The following is a 23,963-nucleotide window of genomic DNA, read 5'->3' as shown; positions in this document are numbered from 1 at the left end:
AGATGGACTTGTCTTTGCTGACCAAATCCAGTCTAGGTTGTGGAATTAAAGAACAGGATCTGTACATCACAAACACTCACAAACCCAAGGCTTGAAAGCTGCTGTAATGGGCTGTAATGGAGACAGGTTTTTCCTCAAGGCTTGGAAAGCACTGGGAATCAATCTCTGAGAGCTATCACACTTTTTGCCACCTTGAAGTGTGCCATACATTACCTAAGAAAGCCTCTTTAATTTCGGTCTTGTCTGTCCGGCGGATTATTTTCACCACAAAGATGACTGCAAGTGGAGTGAGGAATGAGATTGCCTGTGAGAGATAACAAACACCATCAGTGAGAGTATCAATTCCTCCTCAGCCCAGCTGATTCACAATTAGCTGCAGCCAGCTCCATTTAAACTGAATTCTGAATGATCTTGATCAAACTCCTGACCTTATGCAAAGTGGGGTGATTTGTCTCTGCAACTCCAGGGTGACAAGCACATTAATATTCCAATGTAGCCCTCTGCTATAATTGATTTGTAATTGCCCAGAGCTGCATTTAAAATGTCAGCTTCTCCAATGAAAAAGTGGCAATGTCCACAAAATTCATACACTGATCCATACAGATTTTGGACATTTTTTTCCTCAGGGTGCATTATTGAGGGAGACATCCCACCCACCCAGGCTCAGTAAAACCTGCTCAACACAAGAGACTGCAGCACCAACCTCCTGGTTATTTTTTATTTTAAAATACTCTTTATTTCACTTTTTGTAGGATTTTGTATTTCTGTTTTCTTTTCAACTGTCATGCTTGAATGCATTGGGAAGATTGTGTCTTTGTGATTCTTTTATTTACAAGTGTTCAGATGTGGAGTGAGCTGCTTAGTTTTGTTGAAACTCAGAAAAAAACACCTGAGAATTTACAGGTTTAGTCACTGGTTAAACAAAACCTTAGCCTGTAATTGTCAGTGCTGGAGGACAGGAATCCTCCTACAAGGAACCTGAAATGGCATCTGTGCTTCAATGAACACACTTTAGTCTCTTTTTAAAAAGTGACAATTACTGGTTGAGGTTTGATTTTGTTGGTTTTGTTTTTTGGTTTTTTTTTTTTCTTTAAACAAGGCAAAAATTAAGCTGTAAATGGCACAAGGGGTGCCAGGTCTCAAGTAAGATTATGCTTTCTTTGCTGAAGCTGAACTGGGCCTTGCATCTTCAGTAGCCCCACTAACATAAAAAACAGACCAGACAAATATAATATGGCAAAAGATACATGACTCAATCTTCTTTTCATACCACAAATTCATCCCAGTCCTCACTTTGTGATTTTAGACAATCTGAGTAGGAAACAACATGAGAGTGCACTGGATTTGTTATTTTGGCTCTGCATCCTGTATCAGATTGTCCTCACCTGCATCCTCAAAATATTATTAAAATAATATTCTAATAATTGAATTTTTTTAAATATTAAAACATAGGCTGAAGTCTGTTCCCCTTTTCTACATTTAGAAAAAAGGGGAGTCACTTCCACTTGAAATCTCTCCCTAAGTACATGTGAGATTCAAGTTTGGATTCCAATGCCACATTACTTCTCCAGAAATATTCACTTCTCTGTATCCTCATCCACAGTTTAATTTCTGCTTTCAGAGACAGATCTTGAAATTAAAAAAAAAAAAAAAAAAAAAAAAAAAAAGGCTAAAAGCAAATCCTAGAATTTCTAGTTTCATTTTTAAAAAATAAGATTACAAATATCTGCCTTCCAGTACTGAAGAACATGCAGAAATATAGCCAAGGCTGACAGGCTCATAGTGGTAGTTTAATGGAATCAGAAATCTTTTGAACAAGCAGGAGCAGCAGAAATTATCAACAAAGAATAGCATTCAGGTGGCAGCTTGTTCCAAACCATTTCCCCATCCATCTTCAGAAATCTGGTAAAACTGCAGATTTCCTCATATTTTACAAGCATGTGGATTTTTGAGGGAGATGAACTGTTCCCATTCATGGTGTATTGCTGCTCCTTCCACAAGAGCATTAGCTGGAAGGTGCTTTTCACTCTGCAGCAAAATGCACACACAAATCCTGCCTTGTGACAGACTCTCTTTTATTTATTTTGCAAGGAAGTTTCTCTGTGGCTCATATCTAAAACAGATTTGGCAACATTCTAATGAGCAATTCTCTCCTCAGACACATCTCAGCTATGTTTCCTTTCCCAGCAGTGAAATATTCCAGCTTTGCCAGGTTTTTTGTGAAACATGGACAAAATCTCTGCCATTTATTATTCATCCTGGCAAGGCAGAGATGTGCTGAAGTTACAGGGACTCCCACACACTTCCATTCCTCCAAGGCAAAGCTGGCAGTCACCTGCACTTTCCAAGGAATATCCACTGACAGAGAGGCAGAACCAGGCTGTTCACAGCTTCTGCTGCCCATGCAGAAGTCTAATTTGGATGTGCATTCACATTTCTCTTGAATTCAAGGCTCTCATAGCAAATAAAATAATCCAGCAATTCATAAAGTCTTAGAGATTGCTAAACCATGTGCTTCAATATCAGAGAACAGTAGTGGCAACAAATTCTATCCAAAATGAAAGCTTGTGATCAATGCTAGAGTCAGATTTTTCTTCTTTTAAACTTAAAAAATAAGAAAATAATATAGAAATTACCCATGTTTCTTAATTTAAGAAGCTATTTAAAATCTGAGCCAAAAAGAGAAACGGGCTGTACAAATGCTACTGACACAAAGTTGCCTCAAAGTTCCACCCACCACAAACTTTGCCAAAATCTGGGGCTATGGAATTAGAGGAATATATTATAATTATATCCCAGAATTGTGCTTCCCAGTGCCTGCTGCCTAGGGAGCAGGAGGATGGATTAATGATTATCCCAACTGGCTTCAAAAATAGTTTCACCACTGCAGCAAAACCCTGCACAATGATTTACTCTTAGTTCTTGAACTCCTCAATTTTAAACAGATCAGAAAAGTAATGCTGAGCACAAGAAAAAATAACACAAACTCAGTCTTTCCCAGCACAATAATTTAATGTTTGGCTTGGGGGTCATTTTGTTTGTTTGTTGTTTGATGTTTGGTTTTTGGGTTTTTTAACCAGCTGTCTTCAATTTCAGGAAAAACATATATATTTTCATACAGCCAGGATGAAAAAGTCCAAAACAGAGCTGCTTCTTCATGCAATATAAACAAAATATTTCTTGTTTATAAAGGCAAATTTAAAAATCAAGGCAACAGCCTGTCTTGAAAGGCTGGGATATTTGATGCCCTCAAACACAGGAGACACCTTTCAGTTGTTCCTTAATTAAATTTTTTTAATGACTGAAGGATGAAGAATTTATAAAAAAAAAAAAAAAAAAAGCTGAATAGAAATTCTATAGTTGATTTGCTAATTCAAGTTTGAAAAGTAAAACCCAGCCTCACTGAGGACTCAGGAAAAGACAACATTGAGGCAGATTCTAGAAAGACTGGACTTTTCCAGCCTGAACTGCATAATTTCAGCATTTCTGAGGTAGTCTGTCTTACTGCACTCAGTATATAAAGATTATTAATCATTAATCATTGCTAGGAAAGGTTAGGAATTTAAAAAATTAGGAATTTTGATAACCAAATTCAGCCACCCATTCTGCTGAGCAGGGAAGAGCCAGAAGAGCAGTGACAGCAGGGCAGCTGTGTGATATATTTAGCTAAAACAAAGGTTTTGCCTTTAGGGGAAAAAAATAAAATCTTCAGAGTCCAGTATCTCAGTGCCTAACATGGCTAAAACAAATTGGATTTCAAAATTTAAGCACTTAACCTTATAAGAGCATGGCAAGGTTTTGTCAGGTCACCCAACCAGCTAATTGAAAAAATCTTCTCATTTCTCTCACATCCCTCTCAGCTAACACTGCTTTCAATCCTAAACTGAAAAATCAACATTCATACATTCGGTCTCTGGATAATGCTTCTTTTTAAATCCTTCCCATAATTTGCTACATTTTGGACAACACTGATTTGGAAAAGAATTGCCTTTAGAATTAAAGGAACATTCTCTACATGTGAACTATTCCCTACTGCTTGTCAAATGAAAATTTACTTAATTAGAGCCACCAAATGACCCAGAGGCCTTTAGCACTTACAAACATGAGTCGTGTGGGGATGTTGTCTGATTGCACCAAGGGATTTTTGTACAGCCAGATCTCCTCTGGCTGGATCACTCGCTGGAATGGATCCAAAAATTCTGTAAAACTGGAAAACACAATGAAAGATACAATTTTTTCCCAATTTTAAGTGATGACCACAAATCCCCAAAAGAGTTCTGCCCATTTAGAACTTCCCCAAAATTTGACTATGACAGCATGCATGAATTATCCTTATTAATAAATTGCTACATTGCCAGTCTACCTCACTGCATTTTAGCAATACAAACTTCATAAATGCACCCTTCAGAAAATAGGTTTTAAAAGTCTACACCTTTGAAGTTGTTCTACAAGTTTATAAAAGTTCCATAAACACTACTGTGGAGAATATGGTTTTTTGTGGGAAAAGTGTGCAAATAACATTGCGAGATTAAATAAATCATGTAGTCATTTATTATCAATTTAATAATTTAATCCAGTCTTTTACCCTGAAGAAATTATATAACAAATGTAAAATACAAAATAGCTTTCAAATTACAAGATTCAGACTTTGAAGCATGACAGCTGCATTTGCAGGATCACAAACAAAAGAAAATTTCTTCTGCTGATAGAAAAGAGAGAGAACTTCAGAGAATATCTCAGAAAGAGACGTACTCCTAAAACAGGATGGGCTGTCAAGCTTAAGAAGAATCTAAGTCTACCAGAAATGTCTCATCCTGCCAAAGCAGTTTTAATGTCATTATTATGTCAATTAGCCCTCTTACAAAATAAAAAAACCTCCAAAAAAATCAAAAAGCCAACAAAATAAAACTACCAAAAAAAAAAAACTAAACAAAAGCCAAACAGAAAAACAAAAACAAACAAAAAACCAAACAGAAAAACAACAAAAATCTTCCCAAACACACACACACAAAAAACTCTCATTGTTCTGTAATTACATTATTTGGCAATTAAGAGCACCAAAATAAAATGTTGAGGTCCCATTGTTCTGCACAAAGTAATTTGTGTGGGTTTCTTTTGTCATGCACAGAACAAAGCAGGAATTGTGACCTTTGGCTGCAGCAGGAAGTTTCAGAAGCTTTTCATGACTTCCCAAATTGTCTCACTCCATTTAAGCCACACTCCTTTTTCCACAGAGCCCTTCAATGCTCTCTAAATTTTCTTGGCTTTGATTTAGTATCAGACAACCTGGGAAGTTTTGGCCTTTGCTTTGCACTGTTCATTTCAGGTCTGGTTTATGAGCACTCAGGGATGGGAGCTGGGGGAACACACAGGGACAACTTTTACCTGCTAAACCCACAGAACTCAGAGGTGCAGCAGCCCAAAGCTTTTTTCACTGCAAATTTCCCAAAGCCAAGGGCTTTGAACCTTTCAACCAAGGTTCTACATCAGAAGCAGGCACACTAAGTGACTTTGTAAAAAGGAAAAGCCCAAAGCAATTTGCAGAGCAGAGTGAAATTAAAGCACACTTACATATGCAACTCTCCCCAGGGGAGAAAAACCTCAACCTGAGCTGGGTCAGCAATTTCCTCAGCAGGAGAAGGCTCTGCCCATGGAACCAGGGGATCTTTAAAGGAATCTGCACCCCAAACCCTTCCCTGAGCACCCCCAGACTCACCCTACAGAACACTCCAAAGAACCCAACCAAGCTCCTCTTCCTCTCCTTTCCAAAGGAAAACAACCAAATCTGGGGTCCAAAGAAGGTCAAGCACAGCCTTGTCACTTGTCACAGCATTTATGTTTTCTGGACTGGCTGCATGGACACCAAGATTGCTCTGGGAGTTTGATTCTGGTTTGGCAAGAGGAATATTTACTGTTATACCCAGCCTCTCCAAGCCCAGCCTGAGCCTGCTCTCCCAAGGAGGTGAACTTCAGAAGTGACAAAACAATTTGTTTCAGTGTTTTCAGAATGAAAACAAAGCTTTTATAAAGTTTAAAAGGCAATGGTGTGTGCAAGACATGAAAATAGGAAACATTTCTAAAGAAGAACAGTTCCAGGTAATAGATCACCCATACAAAAAATTGATTTTCTACTTTTCAACTAGAAAAATAAAGGTTGGCTCCTAGACAATGAAAGCAAGTTTTGTTCAAATTTCAACTAAAAGAGAGTCCTAAAGTATATTATTTGAGCCTTTTCTGGTAACTGCAAAGAACAAACCATACAAACATTTATCTGTGCTTCAAGGTGATCACAGCACATCTGTGCACCAGGACACTTCTGCAAAATTTGTCACATTGCACCACAAATGTAATTTGTTTGATGTTAAGACATTTGATATTATGAACAAATGCCAACAGAGTTAAAGGTTTGGGGGTCTTCCTGATCTTTTGTTTCTTGGCCCTCATGATGGAAAAAAGCTAAAATTATTGTTTAAATCTGAGGAATTTAAAAAAATCAAACTCAGTTCTCACAGGAAACAGGCTAGGACACTGCAGACACATACTGTCATAAGATTTAATGGCTTTAGGAGCAAATAAGATGTGCAAGAGATGAAAATGTAATAAATAACAGATGAGGACTGATTTTTTTATTAATATATACTCATCTGTACTCATATAAAAATGAGTAATTTCAACAAATCCATCAATGACTGTAATCATTATTATTTTATGGAACAGCAGCAGTTTTGTATCCACTATATATTAATCTGATTAGGTTTTTTCATTTATTTCTTTCACTTGTGTTCTAAATATCTTTCCAAAACTGTATAACTATGTTCAAATTTAGTGCAAAATAATGCAAAAAAAAAAAAAATAATAATAATGTTTTCTGGCAAAACAATTTCAAAATCACTGTTGAAGGAGAAAAAAAAATATCTGCAGAAGGCAGCAGATGTCTCTATGAACAAGACAGAAATAGAAAGTAAACAGTTAAAAGGAAGAGACTGTAAAAAAAGGAATAACTTTTTTTATCTTCCCAAAGAGCTCAACTGCTAATTAAATTTTTATGCCAAGACTCATAAGAGAACTATTCTCTTCTTTTTTGAAGCATCACCAATGGGTGAGTGGATATGAGATTTCACTAGCTTGAAGGCAATTCCCTTTGTACTCTATTAAACAATCATGAGGACATCCTGGTTCCTCAGCTGCCTGACACTGGGTGATTTATGTTCCTTTGTCCCAACCAAAAGTACAGTCTATCACTATCCATAAGTCAGCACAAGCTTGTTTAAAGGAATAAGTGTTATGAGAAATGAATGCAGTCCTTGGACAGAGAAAACTGGTTTTGGTCCTTTTGTCCCCAGGGTCCCCTGGCAGCAGGTGGCACAAAATCTTCCTTTGTTTTAGTACAGAAAAATTTAGTCTTAGCTTTATGGTCTTTTTCTTCATTTTTGCATATTCACCCAATATTTTTCACAGCTCAGCAAGCAAGATTTCAAACACTTCAGGCTGATGGCATGTCTTTAAGGCATAAAAGGGTTTCTATTTACTTCCAGAGCCTGTAACTGTGACTTTCAAAGCAGCCCAAGGGAAAGAGGAGCCCAAATTCCATTAAAAACATCAGTAAATAGCAGGTGCCCAGTCCCTGGGGGTGCTTTGGCCATGCCAACCCTGTTGCTCACAGCTCCACACTGAGTGGGAATTCTGCTTTTTTCCAAGTCTTTGAGGTACATTAACCTCATTTCCCTTCCACAGTGCGCAGCCCTACAGGATCATTTCCTGCCAGCACCACAGCACAGCCAGAGCTAGGTAACAGCACACTAAAAGCAGTTTTGTGATGATATGGACTAACAACGTGGGGTTATCTTTTTATGAAACCATTCTCTGATAGTGAAGGAATCAAGCAGAACATAAATATCCTCACAGAGGTTCAGATATGAGCTTCCACAGTGGTTCTCACCTCCCAGAAGCAGCAGCAGGAAATTGTTTGGAACTTCACCTTGTTATTCCCACCACTGCCTGGCCTCAGCTGCATGAATCACACAGCAAACTCTGAATTTCTGCCTGGTCAGGGTGGGGGAAATTGGGGGTTTTTTTCTTTTACTTTTTCTCTCACAGACAAATCTTGTCCCAAATAACTGAGAGACACAGGGGATGGCAAAGCACCAGGAGAAAATGAACAGGAATTTGTGATTGTGACACCCAGATTTTCATCACAGACACCTGATGAATGACTCTTAATTTTTCTAAGTTTCATCTGTTGATAAGCAGATTTTATCCTCAAATGGCTCTGTCTGCATTGGGGCAAACAACTAAAAGATAGCAGATGTTGATGAACTTCTCTTATAAATCACCTCTGGGGGCTTGTGGAGAAAAAATTTTGCTCTGACCACCATTCCCTGCCTGCAGAACTCTGTGTGAGCAAGTGTTGCCTCTCCCAAACACACAGGTTAGCTGTGGCTGGGCTGTTGGAACTCCATTTGGCATGTTTTTACATGGATATTTCCTCTAGCATTCCCCAAACTGGGTCTCAAAGCTGGCAGGAAAAGCTTGTCTGGTGTAGCTGCCATGTTAAATTGTGCAATCAATTACTCTGCAGGGTTGTCAGCAGTGTCAGTGGTGCTGAAGTTGGCAACACTTGTCCTAATTACAGAGTGTGTGCACAATTCCTAACTCAGGGTTTGCTTCAGGGGCTCCCCACGAGTGATCTGAAAGAGAAAGAGCCCAGAGTTTGCTGGGTACACTGAACACTGTTGGTTCACATCACCTGGATCACATTTGAATTCAAGAATTCAGTTTACCCTTTCTGAAACACACTAACAGTGGGGAAAGCATTCATGTCATGCTATTTGATGTACCTAGAGAGAATAACTTATTCTCAAGCCATGAGAACACCTAGGTTTGTTTACTGCCTACAGATAATATTATAGGGGAAAAAAAAAAAAAAAAAAAAAAAAAGAACCATGACTTCTTGGAGTTTATTTTACAAATTCCTGCAAAACCAGACAAAATATGAAAAGCTTGAAACGTTCTGTGGCTGGCATGTAAAATTAACAAAAGTGAAGGAGAGGGGATAGTGATGAGGGGAGATAAGAAGCAATGCCTGTGGTTTATCACCATGATCCTGCTCTCCATGGAGCTGGAGCAATTCAGACTGAAATGCTGCTGTCTGTGTGCATCAGCATGATGAGGTAGCTTTGTGTCAGCTCAGAGGTTAGCACAAGCAAAGAGATCTGAGCCATTTAATATCTAAAGTAATTTGGGAAATCCACAGCTCCTCAGCCATCAAGGAGGGTTACAATATATATGGCCATCAATTACAAATGATGAGCAAGGAAGAAGCTGGCATGAATTAAAAATATTATTATTGGACTGGTACCTACACTTGCCAAGTATGCACTGCTGACAAACACCCAGAAACAGCTTTAACTTCTCCATAGAAATCAAAAGGAAGGAGTTAAATTTAAATATATATCTGAATTTATATTGCAGTAGGTACTGAATGCAAAAGAAGTGTTCCTATCAGAACAGATCTAATGTTTTATAGACTTTAAGGGAAATGTGTGACTGTAAATGTCATTTTTAACTTCATTGAAACCATTAAGTACTGTACACTCACACTGACACAGAAACTCAGTATCAATAAATTATCCCTTTTTAGCAGCTAAAAACCTTTTATTTCCCAGTACAATGCTATACAGTGTACACACCTGTTATTTCTGATTAACAATTTGAAATCCCCATATAGAGCTTTGTTGGGACTGATAAAGACAAAGGGCACAGGCAATGTTTTTGGGGTTTTTATTTAATGTCACTGGCAAGTAGAGGACTGGTTCTGAAGGGTAACTTAGGCTTCAGATGAGTCAATATGACTTGATGGAAAATATTTCTGAATACTTTAAATTAGCTAGCAATTGCAGTGTGACATTTAATTAGCACATATGCCTCCATTAGCCCCTTAGATATACAGGAAATCATTTTGATTAAGAAAACATTGAAAATAAATTCTGACGTGGTTTTAAAATACACACATATTACCACAGCTGTCATATTTCCCTTAAGGTCCAAAAAAAGGAGAGTTCCAGTATTTTCCTTCAGCCTTACTGATAGGTTTCCCAGATTTGCTTCACATATCCACTGATTTTACAGATTTCTATCAGGGTATGACTTCTTCCAAAGATGAATGGCCACACTCTGTGCTCTCCTCCTTGCAGCCAACTCTGCACCCAGCAAGGAGGCAACAGCTGTGGAGCCTGGGCTCACTCAAAAGCTCAGATCTCAGACTAAAAACAATACAGACTCACAACAGGAGTCCTGCAGCTTATGAAATCACATATAAATGGGATATACACTTAGAATACCTAATGTAAAAGAGCAAACCAACAATCTTTTCACTATGCTGAAAAAGAAAGAACAGCCTGGAGCGGAGTTTGAGAACCTAATGTTAGTTTTCTTTGCACTTATATTGTCCCTGTCCTGTGGCACAGAGTAAAGGGAGAGGATTATCTAAGCATGCATAAACAAGAGGTTAACATAGCTAGGAAATTGTTCTTGTGCACCTGAAAGATTCCAAAAACTTCCAATCCATGAATTCTTCTTGTTAGGGGCTAAGCCTTTGATAACAAGTAGAGCTGAATATTTCTGAGCATTATTATTGCACAGCGAATTTAGAAAATTTCCATCCCATGGGAAGAAAATGGGTTTCCAGCCCTTAAAGTACTTCATTAACTTCAATACAGCATTTTCACCATTATATCTTCCTCACAAATTTGGGCTATTGGAAATGAGCAAAGTGAAAAGAAAGACTTGTTTTTAATTTTACAACTTTCCTTGACCTAATATTGAAAGTGATCCTTGCAGCTTTGCTTTCTGGTCAGCAGAGTATAAAATAAACCATTCTGAAACAAAACCAACTTTGCTTTGGCATTTAGCTGCTCCTGGGGTGAAAGAGTCCTTCAGCCCTTGTGACCCCTGCTCACCTGGAGCAGTGCAGCCCTTGGAAAACAAGACAAGGAGCTCAGAGCTGCTGCTTATTGTGGCAAGGTGCAATTCCTCAGGTCATCCAGAAATGGACCAGAAATAATCAACAGTGGTAGTTTTACAGAAATTATCAATATCAGCCAAGGGAAAGCAATTGGCTCCTGCTTTCATTGCATTGTCTCTCATTTTATTTACAAAAAAAAAAAAAAACTTCTTTATGGTATTAGTTGTTGCCTCTATTCTCTGTTTTTATTAAATATACCCTATGATAGAAGATATTTCACAAAAGCCATTTTAATGTGAGTTTGGGGAGGAGAAAGTTGAGGGAAACTAAATAATGAGTTGTGCAGCCATTAGAAATGTCAAAGCTGGCAGCTGTACATTATCCTAAAGTGAAAAACAGAATTCATATTACAGGCTTAAATTAACCAAGAACAAGTCTGGATAATGAACCCAAAACCACTGCAGACAGTAAAAATTTTCCTCTTGATGTTTTTAATGCTTATTTTGATTACATCTCAAACTGTTTTCAGTCAAACTCTCCACAGTTCCCTGCACAACTACACAGCTTCACAGCAAATTGATGGAGCTGAGTCTGGTAAAATTGGGGTTTTTTGGTTTTTTTTCATGTCTGCATGTCACACACTATTGATTATGTTTGGACCCAAAAGGAGAGTTGGAGTAAACTCACAGCCATGCTGAGTTTCACTCTGTGACAAAAGCTCCCCCTCCCATTTCTCTCTGTCCTCCCCCACTCCTCCTCCTAATGATATTCCCAATAAAATCCAACTATATTGAAATCACTCAGTCCAAAACCACTTGTGTGAGAACTACATGTTCCAGAATATTAGTCATGATTAAAAAAATAATAAAACTAAGAGAAGATCTAGTAATGGGGAATAGGAACATCACTTTTTGCATTTTGTAGCACTCACTGAGGTCCAATAGCAATAGTTACACTCCTGCAAAGAACCTTGAGATGAGCACAATTATTATTGTGTTATTAATCTCTGAGGGCTGTGAGAGCACAGACAGCCTGTTAGATCTGTTCTCCCATCAGGGAGAATTGCAGTTAATGAAAATAGAATTCTTTCTGTCAGGTGACACTCCCCTCTGCTGTTCTCCCTGTGCAAGGCTTCTTAACACCTGGCAGGGAGCCACAAACCTTCAGAGATTAAACACTTCTGAGCCAGCATTTGCACCTCCATTAGACATGCTAAAGTAGTAGTAAAACTTCTCACCCAATGCAGACTAAATGCCAGGTTGTAGAGTAAAACATTGCACCTAATCTAGGGTTTCATTTTTCCCACAATCTGGTTAATGCAGAATATTTTGCACATGAACTTTGGCATGTCCCTGCCCTGCAGAAGGGACCCTCAGCTTCTGTTCAGTGTTTGCTGAATTATTCTCCAAGTGATTTCACACTGGTGTCTCTGTTTCCTTTCCCACCCATCACGATGAGTCAAAAATCTCTTACAACAAATTTCACTTCAAACTTTTACCCACACACTGGGGCATTCTCAGGAAATAAAAAGCTCAGTCCACTCAGTGCCAGCTACAGGGCCAGCTCCTTAGCAAAGCAAAACTTGGTATGAAACACTCCTAAAACACTTCAGTGTAACTTTTATTTTAAAACTCTACCTGTCCTCAGGCAGTGCTCAAAGTCCTTAACATTAGAATGTATTTCTCCACACTCAACCTTAAGTTTCCTTTGCTACAAATTCAAAAATCTTTCCATTCTGTCTAATTCCCAGAGGATGTGAAGAGCAGCTTGTTGTCTTCTCACACCTTTAGGGAGCTGCTTACCTGTGAAGATCTCTGCCATGCCTCCTCAGATCTTCAGATTAAACAACTGAATTATTTCTACCTTTCCCAGAAAAAAAAAAATTAAAAAAAAAAGAGAAAGATGTTTTCTATACCTCTCATACAATCTTCCTCACTCTTCCCCTAACTCTCTGGAATTCACCTGAATAATTAATCTCAACAGCTACTTACTATGAAAACACAGTTGTTACCCTGTTACCTACCCTGCAGTAAAACAATTTCTACTTATTGCATTCCTATGCAATTTTAATTCAAATTCAGTGGTATTTTAACAAGGAAAATGTTTAGCTATTCAGATAAAACTGGAAGTGTTTTGTAATGCAGGGAAATAAACAAATACAATACACAGTGACTGCAGCAATCTGATTTAAAATGAAGAAAAAATCCCAGTCTAGTTTCCTATAGAATCCCATCTATCACAGGTTTTTACTTATCAATGATTTGTGGTCCAATGATGACAAATTTAGCATTTAAGGGCAAGGAAAAATGTGAATGGAAAGTACTTTAAAATCCACATAGTCATGAAAATTTTTGTTCAGGTGCTAGAACTGATGACAGCTTTGTCTCTTCCACACAGACAATGCAATTGGATCCACTGTAAAAAGCTGTTCTGACCCAGAAACCAATGAAACTTTCCTTACCCTCCCCAGCCCAAGTCCCTGCTGCTCATTAGCTGATCAAAGCCAATACATTAATTAGGGACATGAGAGCTGTCTTTAACTTTCTGTCCTTGCCCACTAATCCTTGTCAATACAGATGCAGGACTCAGGCATCCCCTGTTCAGTACCAGTCCTTAATACACAAAAAAGTTACAAGACACACTAAATATTATCCTTAATTCATTTTTAGCATCAATAACTCTGCCAGCTATTTCCAAGTACTGGCTTTTCAAAGTCACTGAAAGATTGGGAAACCATAAAGATCTTGATTTATATGCCAGATATGAGTACATTCTCAGCAGTAAGACTATAATTTTTATTAAATTCTTTCCCAAAAGAATCACAGTTGTGCCCTGTCTTGACTGTGCTTAGATGAAAGTATAAGAATCAATTTATTAAAGAAAAAATTTTCCCCCGGGAATCCTATCAGTAGCATTCTCACTATAAAACATCCTCAATCAGGCTGGAAGCAAATAAACACAAAGTACCAAAGCCTGTGAGTAAATGGGATTCAACAACAAGATTCAACACTAGACACAAAGTCACCATTTACTCCTCAAAAAATCTGGAGCAGATGCTTTGGCATTTACAATAACATCCTCTTTTAGCATGTATTCAGCTGTGAGTTTAGCCATGGAGATCAACTGTAAATCCCATCCTATTAGCAGGACAATTAGAATTCCTGCCATTAAATCCCCTTCCCTCTTCCCATCCTTTCATTCCCTCTTTCCCCCAGACTCAGGGAAAACAAATGAAATAACTCAGTCCCACAGTCTAGAAGTATTGATACAACAGTTTGTAAAAACAGCCTGTATTTTGCACAAGATGACAGGTAGGTACAATTTCTCCTGAATAACTGTTATCAAAGCCAGTAAAATCCTACCCTAGTCCAATAAATAAAATATAAAAACAATGGAATCAGAAGTTCCAGCTAACTGAAACCCCAAGTATGTGAACAGCAGGATGACACTGAGTGGATGCTGCTTCATCACTCCCCTGCTCAGCTGGATGGGGGACAGAAAATGCAGGGAAAGGCACCTGGGTCAAGGTAAGAGCAGGTAGAGATCTCTCAGAATTCACTGTCATGGGCAAAACAGACTTGACTGAGAGAAACTAGTCTAATCACTGTAGGAAAATAAATGAGAAAATGAAATGAACTTAAAGCTTTCCCATTCTTCTCCCCAGGCTTTTTTTTCTCCCTCCTCCTCTGCAGTGGTACAGGGGGATGGGGAATGCAGACTGAGATCAGATCATCACAGCCATCCCTGCCACCACAACTTGCCCAGTAACCCCAGTACAGTGCCAAGCTTTCCAGTGAGCTCCCTGGTGATTCACACACACCAGGACAGGCACACTGTCATCCTGTTCTGTGCCTCAGATGACACTGGGTACAATTGGTATTTAGGGCCTTTTGCTTCCACAGTAACCTGCCAAGGACACTGTGCCAGCAAAGTTAAAATTCAGGTTACTTTGTGGTGTATCAGGGAGTTACAGGAGCTCCATCTCATTCCAGCTCTGCCATCCCTCCAAAGGTGTGACCACTGTGCTGAGCACTGGAACAAGTCTGTTAAATATCTGTCTTTGATAAATGTTCTCAGATCCCAAGCACCAGAAAAGCTCTTTTCTGCAGCAGATCTTTCCCTTAACTCTTCATTAACCTTCTCAATGAATTAGACTTCAACCTGCACCACAACACAAATCTTTTCCTCTTTAATAACATGTAAGTTACAGTTTACAATGATGCACCTATTTTTAAGCAGGTTAGCAAACATGTTGATGTTCTCATTTCCTATTATCATTACTATTTGTGAAACTAACGCTGAAAAAGCTCCAAGAATGTTCAATGTGTTTGGCTACCTCGTGACAAAGAATTTATCAATTAACAGAAGGATTAGGGTGAGAAAAAGCAGGATTGCCCTTGTTTTCTTGATGAGAAATTAGGGTACACAGAAATGAAGTCCAAGACTGTGAGGATCAGAAGCCAAAAATCAGGTTCCAAACAAAGTCAGAATTATGGGATATTGAAATGGAGAGCAGAGGACACAAAACCACCAAGAAGTGGCCAAATACTTACTTCGAAACATTCAACTAGAGAGCCAAAGCTTAAGAGGTGCTCTGAATTCTTGGTCCAACTGATTTGTGCAAATTCACAGCATTTGAGTCAAAATGAGAAAATCAATGTCTCAGTCTAGTGATTTCTTCTCAATACCACCTTGTTTTTCTACCTACAGTCACAATTGTCAGCTCAGTCTATCCTCCAAAAATCCCATCCACAGGAGAGAGAAAAGGCAAACACAGTCTGGGAGAAGAGCAATGTAGAAGAGCAGCACTGTAGAATTTCCTCGGGTAATTGATTTTCTGTCTGTGTTAACAAGACAACACACAGTATCATTTATAAAGGCAACATATGCAGGATATCCAGAAGACAACATCCCCTGACAAAGAAAGCTTCTTGAAAGAGCTCTGCACACCAAATTATTTCATGCATATTCATAACTTGATTAAAATATTAATACTGCAAACTTGTAAGAAACACAACACACAGAGAAACAGCTTTTATTTACTTACACCAGAAACAGAACATGACACACACACAAAGGATGTCAGCATTAGTCAGTGCTGTAAACTCACACGTGTGCAATGTATATCTGTATATTAGCCTGCAGATAAACATTTATTCCCAAGGGAGGCTGCTAATGAGACTGTGCTGTGGGGAAGATATCCAATTACTCCAAACGACATTTATATTTTAATCACATCCCATGCACTGAAGAGCTCGAGGTTTGATGAAGCAATCCTGGGAAGATTTTGCCTTTTTAATCAATTAGCTCTCCAAACATCAGTGACGTGCTGTTGACAAGTCCTTGGGTTAAATACACAGCAGCACACACAAATCCTCTCTCCCTCTCTCCCTGCCAAGAGGCAACAGTGTGATCTTTTAAAACTTCTGAAACAGGTACAAAAAGTTTTTCTAATAGAAGACACCTAAAACAGGACACTAAGAAATAAAGATGCCCCTGAGGCTCACTCTGAGCTACCACTCAGTAAATTCATTTTAGGACAGATGAAAAACTTTGTTTTAAGGGCATCACTCCTGTGTAAAACTTTCAGACTTGCACATAAATCCTTTTATAATTGGCTTATCTGAATAAAACCAAGTCAGTCAAAACAATTTGCTTTCTTCAAGCAACCTGAAAGTGGCAAATGCCACTGCACACATGGAGATAAAGGTCTGGTCATTTTTAACATGTTTTAGCATTAATCAGGCAGTTTAGGCTGCTCCATTTCATAGGAATAATTACAAAAATGAAGAAAAACAGAGCTGCAAGACCCTAATTCAATAATTCTTCAAATTAGCATTGGATTTTTCCTGTAAACAGAGTACACCCCCATGGTTGTTTTATTAAAGAACAGACCATTTCTACCTCTGAGAGCTTACATGAAAAACCTCACTTTAAAAATAAAACTCAGTTCTGCACCCACAGATATTTCTTAATAAGAAAAAACCTAACAAAAATACGAAGTGGGAATTGATCAAGGTCAAGATTTGCTTGGAAAAGATTTGAAACTTCATAATGTAATAATCAAATTACAGCCTGAGAATTTTCCTCATCTTGGAATTAACAAACCACCCGTGTTCCATCAAAACAGTTCAGCCCAACCAAAAGGTGCAAGGATACATATTTTGAAAGATAAAAAAAAAATTTGATAATTTAGAAACCAGGAGAAATTGGAGCAGAACAGAAATAACACTATCCTTGCAGTTTGAGAGCTATTTTGTTGAAGGTACTCAAAAACACCTATTTAATTTTGCAGTAAAGGGTGTGTTTAAGGGTTTGATATACTGCAAGCACTTGTTTTTGGGTTTTGACTCTTTGTTGTCTGGATTTTGGGTTTGTTGACTATTTTTTTTTTTTAACTCCTGCTTCTCAATTTCAGGCAGACATAGTCCTTGTAATAAATCTCTTCTAACTAATCCCTCCTTCAATACCACTAAATCCTGAGGGCTAAAACACCCTTTAGCATAGATCTCTGTAAAGGCAGAGAAGCTTGAGTTGCTAAATTTCAATACTTAATCTGATCTTTAAGTGCTAAGTGAGCTCAGCAACTGCCTTGAACACAACACCTAGAACTGAGTCAGTTGTTATCATTATCCTCCCTAAATGGTTGATGAATTCAACCAAATCAATACTCAACTACCAAAAATGTGCATTGCTTCTAAGGCTGCCCATCTGCAGGATAGAAGAGATCTTATATAACAAGTTTAGGTTTCTGCCTTTGATGGAATGACTGACGTTGATAATTATGGCAACTGGAGGAAAAAAAAAAAAAGCCAGTCTTAAACATAGAAAACATGGTTGTTCTTGGTCTAAAATACATTCAAATTGGCAATACATTCAATTTCAGCCATCATCAACAGAAGTTTTCACACCTCCATTTTTATGAAATGACATTTATTATCAACAAAAGTCCCAGCATGGAATATGCACCTTTTTCTTTTGCATTCTATGGTACAAAATGTGCCAGCCTATTGCTGTGAGTGATATCAACTGTTAAGCTGAAGCTCAAATCTGGGAGGCACAGATGGCTCAGAACTCTCAAGTAGCTGTGGAACCAATACCTTCAAGGTCAGGCTTCTGACACTGCAAGGACTGGTAATGACACAAAGCCATCAAGACCTTTTCAGAAAGAGCTTCTTTTCTGTCCAGTTCCTGGCACTCACCACAGAGATGAGCTCAGACCCAGCCTCAGCTCATTTCTGCTAATGGCATTCCTTTCCAAGGGAGGTGGAACCTGTTCAGCCTTTCCATTCCTAGAAATCTATTCTGCAGCAGAGCTCAAGTTGCTGCTGCCTGGATTCCAGTCCCAGGGCTTCCAAATTCACCAGGAAATGTTCACTCCTGAAAAGATGTTCCACTGAACTTAGTGCTCCATAAAAATCTTTGCACCTGCTGCCTATAAAGCCACAGGAAACACGTGTAAACCTCTGCAACATAAAAATTTCAAAATGTGAGTAACTGTCCTTTAGAAAACTGAGAGAACTATTGAATACTATTGCAATAGCAAAAGATTACTTCTGTGCTAATATTATCTGAATAGAAAAGTTCTTCTTTTGGTCTACCTAGTGATGGTATTCTTGCAATCATTACCAGCAAATAAAGTGCAGTTCTTCATCAAAAAAATTTGGAACACTGTCATGCCCAGTACTTTCAGATATCAGTGAATGCTGTGAATGACCTATTGAAATACCAGAATTATTCCCAACTATCCCAGTGAGACAGGAGCTGAGCTGTGTGAAAACCTGAGAAATTCTTCCATAGGCATTTGCCCTTATGGTGACTCTACCAAGAGCTTTTCTGTTAAAAAAAAAACAGGGGTTTTCTATCCCTCCTCAGAGGATTTTGGAACCACAGCCTAAAGGGTGGTGAAAATAATGGTATCTTTTAGAGAAGAAATGAAGACACGAGAAGTACAACCAAGAAATGACAAATTCTGATGGTTCATGATTTACATATCATAGTAATAAGCTACATGAAGAGATCTCCTACAGGGGTGGTGTAGGTGATGAATTACACACACAATCATAAAGAAGAGAAAGGTTCTGATGCAGCATCAGCTGCTGAGGTCTTTGCTCACCCTCTAACTCCATGTATTCCAGAAAGGAGTTCTGTTGACAGGAACAGGTCTGTATTCAAAGTGAGGTGTGACTGAACTGACAGATATCAAAGGCACCTCACAGGATTTTGTTGCAAATCAAAAGATTTGCATCAATATTCAAGAGAAATGAGCACCGAGGGAAAAAAATCAAACACCAGTAAATTGGACAAGTTATTAATTAACCATGAGGGGTTCAGAAAGGGCTCTTCAAAGCAGTTTCACCAGGCTGAAGTCAGTATCATGGCTTAACAGATGTCCTATACTGCCTGCACCTGTGAGAGCATCCATCCTCAGCAAAACAAACAAGCAAACAGCAAAATCTGATCCTGGTTCCGTGATACTCCTGAGAGACCACAAAGACTCACAACACCAATCTTTAAACATTAAACAATGGAAATTCGAACTTATATAGAGCAGAACTTTTCAGTGTTCTGCTGCACGAAAGAGAGGGCTGAAATACACAAAGCAAAATAACACAGAAGTGCTTTCTCCTAAAAAAGTGCTAAGAGAAAGAATGGTCCTGCAGCGACAGCTGCACATCTTCCAACAACCAGATTTTCGTGACTTCCCTCCCTGCCCAACAGCTTCCCAGAGCCGCTCTCACCCGCTCAGCTCCGCTCCGGCCCCGGGGCTCCGCCGCTGCCAGAACCAGCCGTGAGGCGCATTCACAGCCCCGCCAGGTGAGACTTCACCTCCCAAACACAGCCCGACGAAACCACAGCGCCCTTGAGGCTGCATTGTTTTGGCTGCTCGCTTTTTGCACACTTCTCTCACAAACAGCAGCTTCTCCAAGAAAAAAATTCCACTCAGCTCTTCGGCAAAACCGAAGAGAATTCCCTCAAAGACTCACCTCGGGGAAATAAATATTCCACCCCCGAGCATCCCGGAGAGGGGATCGGCGGCAGCTGCCGCTGGCTCGGGCATTCCCGGGGGCTCCCCGGCGGGGTCCCCTGAGCGCCGGAGCCCACCGGGGGGGACCCGCTGATCCATCCCGGAGCTCCATCCCAGAGCTCCATCTCTCTGCTCCATCCCGCTGATCCATCCCGCTGATCCATCCCAGAGCTCCATCCCAGAGCTCCATCCCGCATCTCCATCCCTCTGCCCCATTCCGCTGCTCCATCCCTCTGCCCCATTCCGCTGCCCTATCCCGCTGCTCCATCCCGCAGCTCCATCCCTCTGCCCCATTCCGCTGCTCCATCCCCCTTCTCTATCCCTTTGCCCCATCCCGCTGCTCCATCTCGCTTCTCTATCCCTCTGCTCCATCCCTCTGCTCCATCCCTCTGCTCTGCTCCATCCCGCTGCCCCATCCCGGGCTCCATCCCTCTGCCCCATCCCGCACCCGGCACTCGGATACCGGCGCAGCCCCGCAGCAAAGTTGCCGCTGCTCGCCGCTGCCCGGCGCTACTCACACGAAGACCCCGAAGAGCAGCGCCCGCACGCCGATCTCGATCGCCAGCTCCCGCATGGTGCTCCCGGCGCTCCCGCGGCCCCGCCGCGCCGCCTCTCATGCCCGAGGGCAGCGGGGCCGCCTCAGGCCGCCCTCCCCGGAGCGCCGGGCCCGGCTCGGAGCGGCTGCGGCCCCGGCCCCGCCATCCCCGGCCGCGGCTGCGGCGCTGCGCGGAGCGGCGCTGGGCGGGGAGCCGAGCCCGGGGGAGGGAACCGGCGACTAACGCGGTGTCCCCGCTCGGGGGAGGGTCCCGGTGACAGCTACGCGGTGTCCCCGCTCAAGGGGAGGGTCCCGGTGTGTCCCCGCTCAAGGGGAGGGTCCCGGTGACTAACGCGGTGTCCCCGCTCGGGGGAGGGTCCCGGTGTGTCCCTGCTCGGGGGAGGGTCCCTGGTATCCTGGGGATTTCCCTGCCCGCCTCCCCGCCCGCCCCCACAGCCCGCTCCGTCCTGCCCGCCCCTCGGGTCCCGCCGGCACCCGGGATGCTGATGCTGTCCCCGCCGGTACCCGGGATGCTGTCCCCGCCGGTACCCGGGATGCTGTCCCCGCCCAGCTATCAGAACGCTTTTTCTGCCCGTCCTTCCCCGGAGGGCCATGAACCCATCGGTGCGAGGAGCTGACATCCCAGGGCACGGCCGGATTGCGGCTCCGACCGTGGGCTGGCGTTCCCCTGCTCATCTCTGGCTCCCAGTGAAGCCCCGCGCTTCGGAAAGACGGAGAAAAGAAATAATGGATGGGGCCGGCGGGAGGGAGCATCACCGCACACGGACAGCAGCGGGTGTTCGCAGACTCTGCCTGTTGAGCCAAGGGCAATCCCCCACCAGACCTCCCGTGCTGTATCTTTATCTATTCGCTTTATCTTTGCATAAAGGATTAACAGCGTTTGAACACCTTCTATGGGATGTGTTTATATAACAGGCTTTGCACCTGCTCACACATCCGTGCCATTCTAAACCCTACTCCTGGCTGTTAATGCAGATAACCCAGTGTGCCACCCCGCTGTCCCCTGGTCAGATTCTGCATAGTATGTGATATTATAGCTTAGAGATGGCATTAATCCAGTGCCTGTTTATTCCCAGAGATGAGTTTAGCTAAACATGCAGAGGTTGTAGTTATATGGGACTCCAAATTGCTGGGATGGGAGAAAGGCACCAAAACAACCAGTGACTTGGTTTACTCCTGTGATTCCTCCAATCCATCCACCATTCCTTTCAATGGCATTCTCTGACCTGCCCAAATCCTTATATTGCCTTAGTCTACTTTGCACAGCATTAATTTAACTTCCTCTTCCTTTAACTTTAACCTCCTAAGCATGGAGAGACTCCTGAACATCTTTAGTGTAAGAGAGTTTCAGCCTTAAGTCATGAAATGCAGCAGATTAATTCACATTTAAATGTATTTAATTATCTGCTTTCTTGGGGCATTTGGAGGGCCATGTCCTTCAGGAAAGTGTTCATAGCTATTAACACTGCACATAGCTACAAAACAGCCATCAGGACTGCAGTAGAAATCCAATCCACTTTACTACGTGATTATTGCTGGAGAATTAATGCCAGAGAGGCTTTGTTAAACCTATCTGCCTAATATATGCACTGTGAATGAAAGGGAAGCCTTGATTCTGAATTAACTGCTAAGTAGTAAAACTTTTATTGACCATGTTTGTGGAAGAACAGAGACATAAGATTCTGTACTAAACTCATCTAAAGAGAAGTACATCAGTGCTAGATTTATTGTAAGGAGTATTTCTGAAACCCAGAAAACCCAGATGTGTGGCTGGCATTGGAGAGAATGCTAAAAACATTACTTAAAAGAGATCTTTCTCCCTTGTACACCTTATTTCATTAATTTTCAGACAAAGCTCAGTCAACTACTTATAGTCTAGCTTTAAAAAATGTGATTTGCTTTCAGGAAGCAGAGCTGAATTGTGAAACCTTTGCCTTAAACTGGTGGTGGTGCTAAAGTCACCTTCCTTCGAGGACACTCAGTTGGCCATCTGTTATAAATTCTTGTACTTCTTCTGGTTTGTGCCCCCAATGACTGAATGTGTACTTACATTCTTGATGGGTGTGCACTGGAATTATTTTTGTTTTTTTTTTTTTAATAGGAAGAAATAACCTGATAATTTGTGTGAACCAATCCAGACACGGACAAGGAGTTCTAGTTCCAAATAAAACAAGATTTGTCCTGCTGCAGTGATCTGCTTGTAGAGTTCTGGCTTTCCAGCATGTATCAGCTGATGGTGATTTATGAAACAGAAATACTTCAGACTGATTTTTTAAAAATAATTAAAAAAAAAAAAAACTAGACCCAGCTTGCAGCTGGCTCCTGAACAAAAACTTGCTTTGACTTTTAAACTGAATATGAGCTATAGTGGTAAATAGCAAGAAATAGATCTTAGGCTACATTGTGGAATTAAGCTAAAGCCCAGGAGGAGGAACAGCACAGCCACTGCACATTCTTAGAGTGAACCAGAGTGACCCTGGAACATCCCAGTTTTTTATTCATCCCATCCCTACATCAGGCACAGCAGGTGCCCTCAATGCTATTTATGTTTTTAGGAGTGACTGCAGAGGAGAGAGAACTGATCCCCCTCCAGTGCCTCCATTATCAATCCTTTTAGGTGGCTAACTCGGGTTCTCAGTGCTTTTCTCTCAAATTATTAGTTTCTCTTTGAGTCACCTGCAGCCAACCTTCAGTCCTCAAAGAGATGTTCACAGTCAGAAAGAGCAGCACAGCTGACCTGGCTTTTCTGGAGATTGCAGCCTTTTCCCAGGACGTGTGCATGCTTCTCACCTGCCTTGGGGCAAAATCTTGCAGCTCATGGTAAGCTGAGCTTAAAAAATACCTTGATTTTCTATCAAAGCAGGTAAACTTCATCCTGCCAAAAGTCTGTGGAAAATAGCAATCTTGCAGCAGAAGGGACATGACAAAAAAACAGGTGGTAGTTACACCTGAAATTCTGAAACCAGGCAAGAGTCTCAACACAACACATAAAAGTGAAATAATTTTGTATGTTAAGAAGGATTTAAAGGATGTTAAATATACGAAATCAGGAGCAGCTTGGCAGACAACTTTCATTTTGGAGTGATTTACACTCAGATTTTTCACAGGACATAAAACTGATGTGGGTTCAGATCCACTGAGATCAAATATTAAGACATGTCTGGATGAATAACATTTCCAGTTTTCCATTGCCTGAGTCTGTAGACAACCAGCTGCTTAAGCAAAAATTGATGGCCAAAGAAACAGTAAAATTCAACCTGACATGACACCAGGGTGTTTTTTTTTATTCTATAGCAATTACAGTCCACTAAACAACCTACTTATTATTTCAGTTATAAATGAAGGGCTATTTTAGCTTTTTCTTACATTGTCTTTACTTCTGTCAGTACTGCATTATTTTTACCTTTTACCACTTC

General features: G+C 40.7%; 1 protein-coding gene across 2 annotated transcripts in view; it reads right to left on the bottom strand.

Moving 5' to 3' along the window:
* The window catches only part of PLPP4 (phospholipid phosphatase 4), a 47,840-nt gene extending 27,193 nt beyond the window's left edge, over window positions 1–20,647 (bottom strand). For both annotated transcript variants that reach the window (XM_079312085.1, XM_079312084.1), the window contains exons 1-3: window positions 20,510–20,647; window positions 4,099–4,207; window positions 214–304 (exon numbers count right to left, since the gene is read on the bottom strand). In XM_079312085.1, the coding sequence (XP_079168211.1) occupies window positions 214–304; window positions 4,099–4,207; window positions 20,510–20,565 (256 nt within the window). In that variant the 5' untranslated portion in view covers window positions 20,566–20,647. The remainder of the gene's footprint in view (window positions 1–213; window positions 305–4,098; window positions 4,208–20,509) is intronic.
* Between the last annotated feature and the right edge of the window lie 3,316 nt (window positions 20,648–23,963).

This window comes from Erithacus rubecula (assembly GCF_903797595.1).
Source record: "Erithacus rubecula genome assembly, chromosome: 9".
In the NCBI taxonomy this organism is placed as follows: Eukaryota; Metazoa; Chordata; class Aves; order Passeriformes; family Muscicapidae; genus Erithacus; species Erithacus rubecula.
This window is presented reverse-complemented; position numbering and strand designations above follow the sequence as displayed.